Raw genomic sequence first — 13602 nt, 5'->3', positions numbered from 1 at the left:
TACATAAAGCTAATTTGAATTAAATTGAATTTTGAGAGAGAGAGAGAGAGAGAGAGAGAGAGAGAGAGAGAGAGAGAGAGAGAGAGAGAGAGAGAGATAGATATACTTCTTGCGCACAAAGTTCACTAAGCTCATGTATATAAGTGTTTAACATGACGCCTACACCAACCCTTGAAATAGTAAATTAGCAGCTGTGCATGATCATTTAGTTTCATTCATTTATTTAACTTGTTGATTCTGTGATCTATTATGTGCAGTACTGTGTGTATATCATGTCACGTGATAGACAATGTGGGCGGCTCAGGCTGTCGCCGTCTTGGAAGTGCCTGACTCGCCTAAAGCCCAGCTAATCAGCAAATATGGGCGAAGAGGTGGAGCTGAGGTTTAAAATATCCATAACTTTAAGCCTTAATGTAATTTAACAGTTTAAATTCTACCCCCTACAGAATCTCATGAATGGGGAAATTAGCTCTAGAGACCAACGCCTAAATACTTGCATCTGTAACATTGCTGTCTGTGTGTAGCTGCTGTTGCATCATCATCTTCTCACCTTTCCCTTGTTGAAGTAGTGGATGACTTTGCGGCAGAGCCCCTCCTTGCGATGCCACTCAGTCTGAGCAGGATAATGCAGGAACTCTTTCAGAGGCCGCTCGTCCCAGTGCAGCAGCTCCCAGTATAACAGCAGCGTGAACGCAGCCTCTGTGGACAAACAGGCCAAGTACAGCCGGACAACAGTCACACATCTGTCACGCAGCGAGTAAATGTGTGTGTAAGTGCCAGCATGCCTGTCTGTTTGTGCTGTACCAGTGTAGTTCTCAGCCTGTAGATGCATATCACACAGTTTGTGGATGTAGCGGATGTACATCTCCTCCTTGTTGATCTCTGACTTGTAGAAGTTCTGAGAAGATACCAAACACACTCACACAATGCCTCTGTGGTCCACTGTGTGTCTACTAAATCTACAAAAGGGTTCGCAATTGTTCAAGTATACTAACTAAATGAACTTCTTAGTCTACTGAGGAAACCGTAGCTTTGTGAGTAAGATATTAATATGACATAAATCTTACCAGGAGGTTAACAGTGCAGCCAATCTTCTTGTTCTCTGTCTCATCTCCCTTCATGCAGTCCCTAAAGACAAGACAGACCAATCTAATAAATAACTTTACGATTAAAAGCTCAAGTCCATGAGCTTCTGTAACTCAGTACCTTTTTGTCATTTTCTCTGAAAGGCTGAAACCTATTCTGAAGATTTGTGACCTAAACTGGAGTCTAATACCGTACAGGACAGTGAAGTTTTACTGCCTCTCCATTTTAAACAGCAGAATATTTGTATTAGTATTTATTAACAGCAGCATATCCCATTGACTTCTTTCCCTCGTCAAAGCCTCATGGGAGCTGTAGTAATAATTGTTTTATCTTTGTTAAAATGAGAAGTTGTCAATAACAAATAGTGTGTCTACATGTTAGGTAACTACTACTAGAAAATGTGTCATTTAATACAAAAGCACACATACAATATACTGTGTGTTTGTAAGGAAGACTGTCCTGTCTGTTACCGGTAGTCCAGCAGTCGTTCCATCAGCCGTGTGACCGAGGTAACGAAGGAGATCCCCGTCTCTCTCCACGTCTCCTGCTCGATTTTTTCCAACAGACTTTGAGGAAAACAGACAAAAAGGAGACGACGTCCTGAATTATATATATAACTGGTGACCAAACCATAAGTTTACTCTATGACTGAGATGAGAGAACAACCGTCATTTACGGCCTGAGCAAATGCAACAGCCCTGCAACCTTTAGAAGCTGCAGCCTCCACCACATGCATAAAACTGGTTTAAAGTTGTTAGGCAGAAATCAGAGTCAACACAAGTTGGAAAGCTCAAAGGTAGAAAAGTTATTCTTAAAAATATCCTGTTAATTAAAATATGCATCATATATTTTAATTTTGCAGAATGAGTATCATTATACTGTGCAGATAGTTTTTAAGACAGAATTTCTATAGTGCATGAAGTTAAGTTTCAATTTCAATTTATTTATTTAAAAGGGACAGTGCACTTTAATGAACATCAATGACATAGATGTGCCAGATTTACCCAGAAAGCTATTTTTCACCTGTAGTCCCCGGTCAGAGTTTGGTTTCAGACTGCCAAAACTGGCTGCTAGCCAGTAAATCATTATTAGAAGGCAAATATCAGCCGCCATATGTGTAAGTGATGTCATACCTGGGGTAGGGCCCAAACAGCTGGGTTCTAGTCCAGCAGCACAGAGCAAAGCAAACACAGCAGTGTTAGAGCAGAAAAACTCACAGAGAGAGAGAGAGAGAGAGAGAGAGAGGCGGGAAGGAAGGATTCATACTGGGGTTAAAAACAGACAGATTGGAGAAAGACTTAAATATGTTACTCACAGCAAACCGAAGAGTTCTCTGTAGTTCTCATCACCTTTACCCTCAGAAACCAAACTGTCCAGTTTGTCAATCAGCTCAGCCTCCACCTGCGAACAAAAACACACCGAAAATAATTAAATTATTCCTCTGTAGTCTTTTAAAACTGTTGTCTACAGCTGTAATAATGTTAAACTGTACCTGTTTGAAGTTTCCGTTCTTGCGCTGCTCCCAGTCCATCATGTCGTGGAAGATGGGGATCATGATGTTTCGTACCTCCACCTGAGGAACCAGCGTCACTCCCAGGAACGGGCCGATCATACCGGGGATGAAGTGGATCTTATTCTCACCTACAACCAGCATCGATCAGGGCAGTAAATAAATGAGTCTGAGTGCAAGTTAACAATATGAGGAGACGGATGGATTTTATGATCTGGAGTATAAGGAGGGGAATTTATTTAGTTTACACTACATTACTTTGCAGGCTTTGGAGTGGAAAACGTTTGCACTTACTGAATTAGCATGTCTCTAAAGTGAACTAAACTCTTTGGAAAGGTGTTCTTGTTTTTCTTTATTGGGTTTTTATTGGGTGCGTTGGTACCGCCTACTGGACTGGAGTGTGGAGCAGTATACATTTGAAAAGGTGCAGAGAAAATCTTACCAAGGTTCTGCCACATACTGAACAGTTCGTAGGTCATCATCACTCTCATGTCACCGTACCTGCAGGCGGACAGAAAGTAATAATACTGATGCTCATTGGATCTCAGTGTAGTGTTTCACTGTAAGAAGACAAGGGAGCCTTTGGATGAAAGGGGTTAATACCGTTTCCTTTCATGATATAGAAAATCTAATCTGCGAGTTTCTTTAAATATTACTGATGTTTAAGTGACTGATATGTAGATCACTAGTCTAAAACAAAATGTCACAGACAATTACAGACACTCAATAGTACCGAGCAGCAATTTGAGATTTCAGACACTTTTCAATGTCAGACAGCTATAAAATGCAGCGTGTCGCAAGTTTAATGTCTTTTTCCTCCTCTGCATGATTTCTTTCCTACATCACAGTCTCACAAGAGCATCTGCTCACATGAAACTCTGCTATACGTCTCAATCCAGGCTGTCATTTTCCTAATTTCAACCCTTGAGATGTGGAACTTCGACAGAAGCTGGAGGAACTCTTAGTGCCCGAGGACGTTTATTGAGTTTGGTGTCTGGGGCTCCCTCGTTCCTGGGACTGTCTGGTGGCAAAGGCCTAACAGAGAGGGAAATGAGCTTTCCTGGAGTAAAGAAGTGTTCCTGCAGGATTTATAAAGTAGGTCGCCAAGTTTGTAGAGCTGCTTCACTTCAAAGAGGAAAAATGGGCTCTTTCAAACTTCTGACTCTCAGCATTTTAGCTGCAGATGACACACGCGACAGTTATGGTAATGATGCTCGCAGCCAGGTCTGTACGAGTGTGTGCTGCCACATATGTTTACATAAAATAACATCGGTGTGTTTGTGTGTTCTTACTTGTCTAGGACCTTCTTCTTCTTAGCAGGACTCAGGCTTTCCAGCTGTAAACTGGGCTGGTTGATGTACAGCACCGCCAGACTGAAGTACGAGTTCCACACCTGCTCACACACAAACTGATATTACAGCACATCCATACGTAATAATCAAGGGCATCGCTTTGCGTTGACAAGTGGTGGGGACATGAGGGCTCAGATTAGGGGTGAGATGATACATTTGGGTCATGAGATGTGACGATGCACGAGAAGACAAGAAGATTTTTTGCACTATTTAGATTAAATATTCGATGTGGAAATATATCTATATATATTCCTGCATTGTGGAGACATTTTCTGCTCCAATTTTTGGTGAAAATGTCTTTTTTTATATGAGGGAAAACTACATAGCATTGCATGTTTTAACACTTTTAACAAATGCTTTCCAAAAGTGAAAATCAGCCATTTCAAAATGTGGTGGGAACATGTTCCCCAGCGTCCCCAGTGTAAATGACACCTATGGTAATAATATGTGTTTACTTTCTGTACACACTGAGCTCTGCACACAGTTTCCCCTGCTCAGTTTTTGAGTGTGAAAATAAACGTTAAACAGAACACTAGAGCTCCATTGATTCATGATGAGTCACTGTTTTCTTTCTCCTGACGGCAAAAAAAGGCCTTGAGGCCCCTCAGATTGAGTTTTTTTCCCCACTCTTATGCACTTAGCCGCTCCACTTATTGAGGAAGTAAACTATTCCTGCTCCTCCTGTTGCTGTGGCTTCACCAGCAGCCTGCAGCCTTTTTCTGACTGCACTTCAAACGGTTTTCATTCTCACTAAATCAGCTGCTGTTAGTTCAAAGTTATCTGGTTCTATGTGAGAATATACTTTAAGTTTTTTGGCATTGAAAGTTAATATAGAGGAAATATCCAACAACACATTCATGGTGAAAGTGAATCATGTCGAAACAACATTAGTAGATTACATAAGAGCCACTTTCTGTCATAAGTGAAGAGATGAAAACAGAAAATGTGCTCAGTGAACAGAGAAACCTCAGACACGGCTGGCAGTTTGACTCAGAGTAACCATAATAACTCCCGGGCATTGTTTGTGGTTTGTGTGCATCTACGAATGTGTGTCACACACCTTAAAATCAAAGTCGGCTTCTGTGAAGTTCTTGTGCAGAGCAGGAGACAAGTACTGAGCTGTGGTCAGGATGATGCTGCAGAACGGGGAACAGACACACAAACAGTTGTTGGCAGTTAAAGTTATGTGTTCAGTCCAGCTTGAGTATTTGACGCATGAAAACACAGTCAGATGTGCGTCCAATTTGTCTGGGACGTCTTACTTGCTGGTGAGGAGCCTCATGACGTTCCAGTCGCGAGGGAAAATACTGAGCTTCATCAGATTTCTGAACACACACAAAATCTTCAACAAGAACTCCTGAAGAGAGAAAAGGAAAGAGGCGTTTGAGAGTATTTGAATTTTGCCATGAATTGAGTTCCTTTCACCTACAGTATCAGTAGACCTTTACATCACCAGACACAAAGGCAGGAGTTGACCTCCGCCTGATGACTGCAAAGTGTTTTCATTAGAAGCTGCACTCAGGACATCAGTTTCCCGTACCTTGAGCTCCTCTTTGCTCTGAAAGTTTTCCATCAGGTGTTGGAAGTGGATGTCCGTCATCTGGCGGAGGAGGGACAGGAGGCAGGACACATACTCTCCCTGCCAATAGGAAACCGGGGACAGGCATGTGAGCCAATCACATGGAAGCAGCAAATGATCAATCAGCAATCAGGGACGGGGGACAGCAGAATAAAGCTCTTCCCCAAAACAATCCCTACCGAATGTTCTTTTTTAATTGATGCACGTTTATGAGTGTAAAAGACCAATCAAATATATTTAGGAAAACAGTTTCTTGAATTTGACTTTACGGCACATTCTGTGGTTTTAAACCCACCACAAGTCAGTGGAAAGAGGATGTAGCTATAGATTTATGTGCATAACTAAAATAATGTTTACAAAGTTGCAAAATGGAACTAAAATTTACAATCTTTGCTTTGTTTTCCGGCACTCGTGTTTCAACGTGGTGGTAGTGAAGAAAGCAAAATCAACACTAGTGAAGACTCACTAGTTAATACAGCCTTTTAATAAGGCGAACGGCTCAGAGCGAATGGAGGTGTGGTGGATCGGGCAGATTGAGCCATCGATGAAAGTAGTTTGGATATAAATGTAGAATGACAAATTTGGATATAAAATCACTGATTACACTGAGAGAACAAACTAAACCTGACTCAAATCATACAAGTAGTAGAACACACATTTACATTACACCTCTACAATTTAACTCAGATACATGCCGTTCTTTTCCAATATACAGTAAACATAACAAGGATCAGATGCAAGGAGGAGCAAAACGAGAACTTTAAAGCAGTGCAAGCATGAAAAGAGAAGAGGAGGAGGACGAGGAGAAGGAAGAGGATGAAGACTGAGTGGTGTTTAATGAGAGCGCTAACAAAAAGATGTGAGGAGGACAGATGGGTCAGTGACAGGACGGATGAATGGGTGAATTAGGGGAGGGCAACATGGACAAAATGAATATTACGATAATTATCACATCATTACCTTCACAAGAAAACTATTTTTAACGGAAGTATTTTTAAATCACACTTTATTGATCCCGATGAGTCAAATTGCTTTCATGTTTTGTCTCACTTTGTGACAGATTTTGAAAGAAATGTACTTCCTATTTAGCTGAGAATGAGGTTTTTGTAGTATTTAAATAATATAAAGAGACATTTAGCAATAATAATAAAATATTGCCCAGCCCTGGGACGGATAGAGAGGCAGGTAGCTACAGGGTGGATGAGGGTGGTGAATGGGAGGTGAAGTTGAAGTAGTCGTATTGTTAGTTACTAACAGTGATCTCCGCGGTGCACTGCGGACAGCGTTGACCCCTTACCGCCTCCTGCGACTGGCTCTTGCTCATGATTGACAGCAGGGTCTGGAGGAGGACGTCCAGTAGGGACTCTACCATCATCTCCACCTCCTCCTGCACAGACGTGTCCTGGAGAAGAGAAAAAGGGGAGTAATGGTATGGAAAGAAATGGTGAGACGGTGGACGGGGCGGAGAGCAAACAAGAAGAAAAGAAGTCAACAGGGAGCTCCAGTCAAACGCCTCCTCATTTATATTTCACAGTTGTGAGCATTCACAAACATAAGACACACTGGGGAAAAACTAACTTCCTGCTTTTGAATGTCAGTGCTATTTGATGCTACCAAGTTATGACACAATGATAAATTTGAACCTTTTTAATATCACAGAAAATAATAAAGGCATCTGCTTCTAAGGACATTGTCTGTTTTTTGCTCCGTAAAATCTGTCACTTTATTCTAAAGCCGGACGTCTCAGCATTAACTGCATTGTCCTGAACTCTGCTCTGGACAAAGGTCAAGAGGATTCTGAGCTCTTCCATCGAGATCTCCACTTGCACAAAACTGGATGGTTGCCATGACATGCTCTGCAGAGGAACAACCCATCTGACCAGGTTTAGCCAAAATCAGGAGTAACTAGACACTTTGATGTTATGAACATTACACTTTTTATTGATGATCATTGGCCTCTTTTCTGGGATTAATTTACTGATTAATGAAGTATGTGAATCCATTGCAGCTTCACAGCCAACTGAGTAAAATACTATTTCTATATCCTGTTTATCTGTGTGTTTGTCAAGTTCATTGTAGTTTAGCATTTTTCATTAGTTTTTATTACTTCATTTTGACCTTTTGTTTTCATTTTAATTAGTTTTTAAAGTGGGTTTTACTAGTTTTGTTTTTACCTTAATTTAATTTGTGAAAATGTTTAATTTTAGTTAAGTTTTTATTAGTTTTAGTCTTGTTTTTTTGTTATATGCTGCCGCTTTCTCCCTACTTTCGCCGGCATGATGCCAGACGAGGGATGTGAACTAAAACTTTTAAGCAAGATAGATTTCATATCCACCCAAAATACTATGTAAGCCCAATGAAATAAATTGACAAAGTCTAAAACCAAAGAGAGGCAATGCAGTTTCAGTTAGCTATGGCTTTTATGTAAAGTCTCATTATTGTTTTTGTTAATTGTTTTAGTTAAAGAAAATGTTTTTTTCCCCTTCGTTAGTATTCGTTAGTTTTTGTTTTTCGTGTGTGTGTTTGTTACCAGTGAGCTGGTCTTGATAATAGAGAATATAGAGCTGAGTATCCCAGAACAGATGAGCAGCTCTTTCTGCTGCCTCAGATGGAGATGGATGTGATGCAGGACCACAGGAAGCAGGATCCTTCGAGACTCTGAGGGCGCACACGCACACACACACACACACGCACACACACGCACACACACGCACACACACACACACACACGCACACACACACACACACACGCACACACACACGCACACACACACACACGCACACATTAATTTGGCATATGGTTTTGATGCTGGCGGCAGAACATGGACTATGTGGCTGAAAAGGTTGAAACTGGTAAGCCCGAAAAAAAAAAAACATGGTGGAAACAAAACTAACGTGACACAAGTTTAACTTGTTTTTTAATGAGTTACCCGTCTTGAGCATCTGTAGCCGTGTAGCCGATCATATTTTGATGACTATTTAAAGAACACATTGGTAGAGGATGTGTTAAGTAGATCAATACCTAAATCATTCGTGTAGATGAGGCAAAGATTCACCAAATACTTTACATTGTTTTAAAATAAAACTATGTGCCAAGACATGTACGACTCTTTCATTTCAGTGAGAAGTGTGAAGTTTTTAAAAACATTAAGATGTGTTATGTGTTTTAGGTAAAACCTTTACCTGGGAAAGAGAAGAGCCTGCTGTCCACTGTCCGGGCTATGGACTGCAGTTTGACCACGTCCATGGACTGTCCTATGTGCACCGTGGACGGCATGCTGCCCAGAGTGCCGCGCACAAACTCTGCCACTTCCTGCACCGTGAACATCTGCAGCAGCTCATCAAAGATCGCTGGGAACGAGTTCAACAGAGCGGCCTGAGGAAGACGAGGGAGAGAGGAGGGTGAGAGAGCGGCGAGGTGAGAGGAGGGTAGAAGTGGAAGTTGGGAAAAAGGAAGTTAAAGAGAGTGGGCTGGGTTTCGAGGTTAATAAGGTTAGCTTCTGTGTTTGTAGTGGAGAGGAATGTGACCATGACTTCATTCTGCAATGCAACAGAGAGCAGAGGTGAGTCACAGTGCGCACAGTGAAAAGCTGAATTCCAAAATCCCCATTGAGTAAAGCTTTTCCTCACACATACAGTAGGTGTGACCACACAGCAACATTATGAGTAACAGTGTGTTCAGCAGTTTTACTATGCAGCCTCTATTTTGTCATCCAATTTTTCTGTTATGTTCTGTTGAATAATGCATTTTGCAAAACAGCTGTTCACCATGTGAGACATTTGAGAGACACACACGAGAGCGAACAAGGAAAAACTCAAGTGATTAAAAAAATAAAAAAAAACACAGCAAGAAAAAGGAGAAAAGAAGAAAAATCCCAGAAATTGGCAGGAAGAAGTGAGAGATATTAATCCATAACTGATCCAACACATTTACAAACTCACAGCACAGCAACACATCTGATCAGACGGGAGGACGTCCAGCAGTCATTGGCAGAGCACATGAAGGAGGGTGCAGCAGTTAAGAGTCTGGGATTTTAGTGCTTGGACTAAATGTTTTCAGTTTTCTGTTCACAGTAGGTTGGACTCAGGGTTGCGCATCATGTGATTCGGCAGAAGCATGATGGTTATAACTGAACACTCCCTGAAAGCGTCTTTCAAGGGCAAAGTGTATTTTCTTGCATGTTAGGCGCTTGAGCTGAACAGCACAGTTTTTATCTTCACCACAGAATCGATGCAGATCAGTTTTCAACACAAACGTACAAATATCACGTTTCAGCTACAGCGCTACCGCGTCTGGCACCTCTGCAGCCTTTTCAGATCTAACCTGCCCTGACCTGACTCTCGGGTGAAACTCTCTGGATCTCTTGCTTGCCTGACTTTCAGGTGACAATACCAGCATCAAGGATTAGAGTAGGACTGAAACAACAATTATCAGATAATCAATAATCAAATAATCTGCTTATTATTGTCTTGATAAATAGATGAATGACTTTGTCTATAAAATGTTGGAGAAAAGTAAAAATACTCATTGTTATTCCCTAAAGCCCAATTCATTTTTACCGTGACACCATCTTTGCTTGAAAAATGACTTTAAATATTAATCTATTATCAAAATAATTCAGCTCATTATTTCTGTGGGTTATTGGGAAATCTCAGCACCAGGTCTTAGTAGCTCGCTGCCTCACAATAAGAGAGAAAGAAGCTGTTTATTCTTCACATGTGAATGAGCAGCCACTGTTTAGTTTGATGAGGGTTTATGAGCTGAGACGTGTGACTTTGACTGTAACCGGGTACAAGGTTCATGGTTTTGGGTGTGGTAACAGTTACATGATGATTTGCATTGGGGTTTGTAGAAGAACGGAGGTGTGACTAAGCAGTCAGTGCGGGAATGTGTGCTTGCGGGTGTGAAAGCAGTCAGGTTGCGGGTGTGCACAGGACTTCTGCGTGAGGTTAGGCTCACAGATGAATTAGGACTCTCGGCTTCACACAAGGAACGGGTTGTTGTGGTTTTTATCTGGATGTCTACTTACTGACAGTGGAGACGGCCGCAGAGCGTTGGAGCTCCAGGCCTGAGTGCAGGTGGCTTGCCCGCTGCCAGGAACCTGTCCTGGGGCAGGAGGGGGCTGGGCTAGGCCCGGGGCAGGGGCTAGTGCTAAGGAAGCGGTAGGCCCAACGCCGAGGCCTGGGGCTTGAGTTGGGCCTGGACAAGGCTGTGAGCCCTGTGGTGTCTGCGTGTGGAGGGAAGAGGGCCAGGAGGAATAGTAGGGACCCAAAGGATGGAGCAAAGAATTGTGGGAGATTGAAAGAGGTGAGGGGAGGAAGAAGGAAAGGTCCGAGGTAGAAGTAGAAAGAGGTGCGAAGAGGAGATAAGAGTCAGATTAAAGCAACTAAAAGGAGATGCAAGACAAACTAAGGAAGAAACATCTAAACTATAAGCAAATATAATGAAATTGTGGGATTAGCTGTTATAAAAGCAAATGAGCCTAAACTACAAAGACATAATAAGCTGCAGTGACATTTCAGCTGTAAAAAAAGAAGATTGTCAAAAATCAAAAATGTATGCTTCTTTAAAAAAAAACAAAAAAAAACAGAAGAGTTAAAGAAAATACGTAAAAACAAGAATCTGTATAATCCTTGTTGTTTGTTTGAGTGTGCGTTTCCTCACCTGTGTGAAGATGAGGGTCTCTGAGTTGCGGCTGTCCAGGCTGAGGACGAAGCGGATCGACTGAAAGAGTTCCTGGATGCTGGTGCGGAACTGCTCCTCCTCCATCCCGCAGGTGGCGCGAGAATAAAGGATCCGAGACTGGACGATAAACTTGAACAGGTACTCGAGGGCCTGAGGGCGGACGTTTGTTTGTGTTTGTGAGACGGAGAGAGAAAGAAACAAGGAGAGAGAAGCAGCAGCCAGAAGCACAGGGGGGGGGAAATGGAGAAGGAAGAATATAACACACAGCATCAATATTTTATTTTCATTTAAACATCACCAACTTGAGTATTTTATAATTTAGCTTATTCACACTTTAATCATTTCATTCCAGGAAAAATTCAAAAGTGTTACTAAAAAATTCCCAGTGTTTGTTAATCAAATTTTATCAAACAGAAAGTGGACGGCTATTTAATTTTCTAAAGAGACTCTTCATTTAATCATGTTGTTTTAACTTACTCATGACTCTCTGTAACAGATTAGATATACAGTATAATATGAGTTTAAATAATTAACTATGATTAAATTAAATATACAAACAGATTTTTGGATTTCTTTGGAGATAAAAAAAAAAGTCCTTTGAAGCTGATTAGTAAGTTATCTGAAAACCACCTGAATATGTCGATATATTTTAGATTGTTTAGTGTTTAACGGTTTAACCAGAACAGAAAAAAACCTTTACTTTAAAGGGTGAGTGCATAGTTTGTGCTGAAGGAAACAGACAGATAGAGACTCCAATTCAGTGGATATATAAAAGATGAATAAAAACTGAGATCTGAACCCACAGCTGCAGCATGTGTCAAAACTCTGCTCAATAATTCACACCGTCCACTTTAACATGACAGTGTGACCTATTTGAGACGAATGTTGGAGTGTGATGAATATTTTAACGCGCTGAGCAGCGTTTGTCTGCTAAAAGTGGTTCGTTCTGTGAATCTGTTTCTGAGCTCTGCCTACAATACTGATGTAATGGTGAACATATGATGTCGGAAGAGTGAGCAAAGGGCATTCATTGGGAAGAATTTGGAAGGTGTAAAAAAAAAAAAAAAAAAACAATGAAAAAGGTTGATACACACATAAAAACAATGTGCACATAAATAATTGAAGAGCAGCAGAGTGACCATTGGAATAAGAATTAAAATCTCTTGTTTGTGAAATCCAAAGGGAAAAAAAAAAAAAGGCTTGCAGAGTAACCAGTGTTTTATTCAGCAAATGAAGGTCAGATTGTTGCTGTTCGATTATTATAGATGCAACAAACGTCGCCTTCTGTTTTACTAAATGAACAATAACAACAAAGCAAAGTTGGACGCTTCATATTTGTAAAAAGTGAAGTGGATAAAATGCGTAATGCAAATATAAAAATGGCTGTAATGGTCACTAGTTATGAGACAGTTATGAATGGAGACCAAGTACAGAGAGTATGTTTTACTATAATGCGCTAAGCTCGTCACTCATTCAGGATGTTTGTGGCGAGCACACAGCGTCAGTCAGTGGTTCTTACCCTCATTGCTTCCTGTATGTGATCCTGTCTGACCACCTCTGCAGAGCGGTCCATGTACCACTTCAGACAGCGGATCAGCTCTCTAAAACACAACAGACGGTAAACAGTGTTAAATTATGACACGTGACATCTGAGCCGCACAGCGTGGTTTTCCTTTTCCAGAAGAAACCGGGAAAGAAATTCAGGACGAGGATTAAGGTGCAGTTTTGTTTATTTGGTCCGGACCAAGTGAAAAGAATATGATACACTGTTCATTTTGGTTCTGGTCAGGTTCCTGTTCACGCTTCAGTTTTACAAACGAACCAAGAGGAGTAACCATGACGTTTTACAGACTGACACGTAACTTGTTGATTGGACAGCTTTGTCATCCTGCTTCATCAAAATCCTGTGGTTGGTTCGTTTGCTTTCACATCACAAGCGTACCGACACCACCTCTTCAACGAGGCCTCGGTACGCTTGTTTGGTCCGCATTGGTCTGCATTCACACCTGCCCAAACGAACCGAACCAAGGGGGGAAACAAACTCTAGTGCGATTCAACCCAACTAAACAAGGCAGGTGTGAAAGCACCCTTAGACTTCAAAATAACAGCCAAGACCTGTGATACTGAGACCAACTCTGTTAACAATGCACTGACTGGTGTTTTTAGAAGGGGCTGGATTCAGTATAGATGAGGACTCAAATTGAAGTGATCATACATTCAGACTTTACAAACTATAAATAACACATTTCAATTTCTCGTACATATTATTGTAGGAAAAAATGCAAACCGTGTTAACGCTTAAATGAAATATTTTCTCCAATTCTGAATTTTTACAATAATGTAGTTATTTATGTGCATGTAAATGTACTTTAGAGAATAAAAGGCAACA

General features: G+C 41.2%; 1 protein-coding gene across 1 annotated transcript in view; it reads right to left on the bottom strand.

Annotated features, from left to right (window-relative positions):
- Positions 1–13602, bottom strand: part of LOC123987514 (dedicator of cytokinesis protein 3-like) — an 86121-nt gene that overhangs the window by 39411 nt on the left and 33108 nt on the right. The window contains exons 17-32 of the mRNA XM_046076474.1: positions 12733–12814; positions 11193–11363; positions 8711–8903; positions 8058–8185; positions 6783–6929; positions 5489–5587; positions 5211–5305; positions 5009–5084; positions 3889–3989; positions 3039–3097; positions 2579–2727; positions 2402–2487; positions 1557–1652; positions 1068–1128; positions 805–898; positions 551–699 (exon numbers count right to left, since the gene is read on the bottom strand). Of these exons, the coding sequence (XP_045932430.1) occupies positions 551–699; positions 805–898; positions 1068–1128; positions 1557–1652; positions 2402–2487; positions 2579–2727; positions 3039–3097; positions 3889–3989; positions 5009–5084; positions 5211–5305; positions 5489–5587; positions 6783–6929; positions 8058–8185; positions 8711–8903; positions 11193–11363; positions 12733–12814 (1786 nt within the window). The remainder of the gene's footprint in view (positions 1–550; positions 700–804; positions 899–1067; positions 1129–1556; positions 1653–2401; positions 2488–2578; positions 2728–3038; positions 3098–3888; positions 3990–5008; positions 5085–5210; positions 5306–5488; positions 5588–6782; positions 6930–8057; positions 8186–8710; positions 8904–11192; positions 11364–12732; positions 12815–13602) is intronic.

The sequence above is a fragment of the Micropterus dolomieu genome, linkage group LG18 (assembly GCF_021292245.1).
Source record: "Micropterus dolomieu isolate WLL.071019.BEF.003 ecotype Adirondacks linkage group LG18, ASM2129224v1, whole genome shotgun sequence".
NCBI classification, from domain to species: domain Eukaryota; kingdom Metazoa; phylum Chordata; class Actinopteri; order Centrarchiformes; family Centrarchidae; genus Micropterus; species Micropterus dolomieu.
This window is presented reverse-complemented; position numbering and strand designations above follow the sequence as displayed.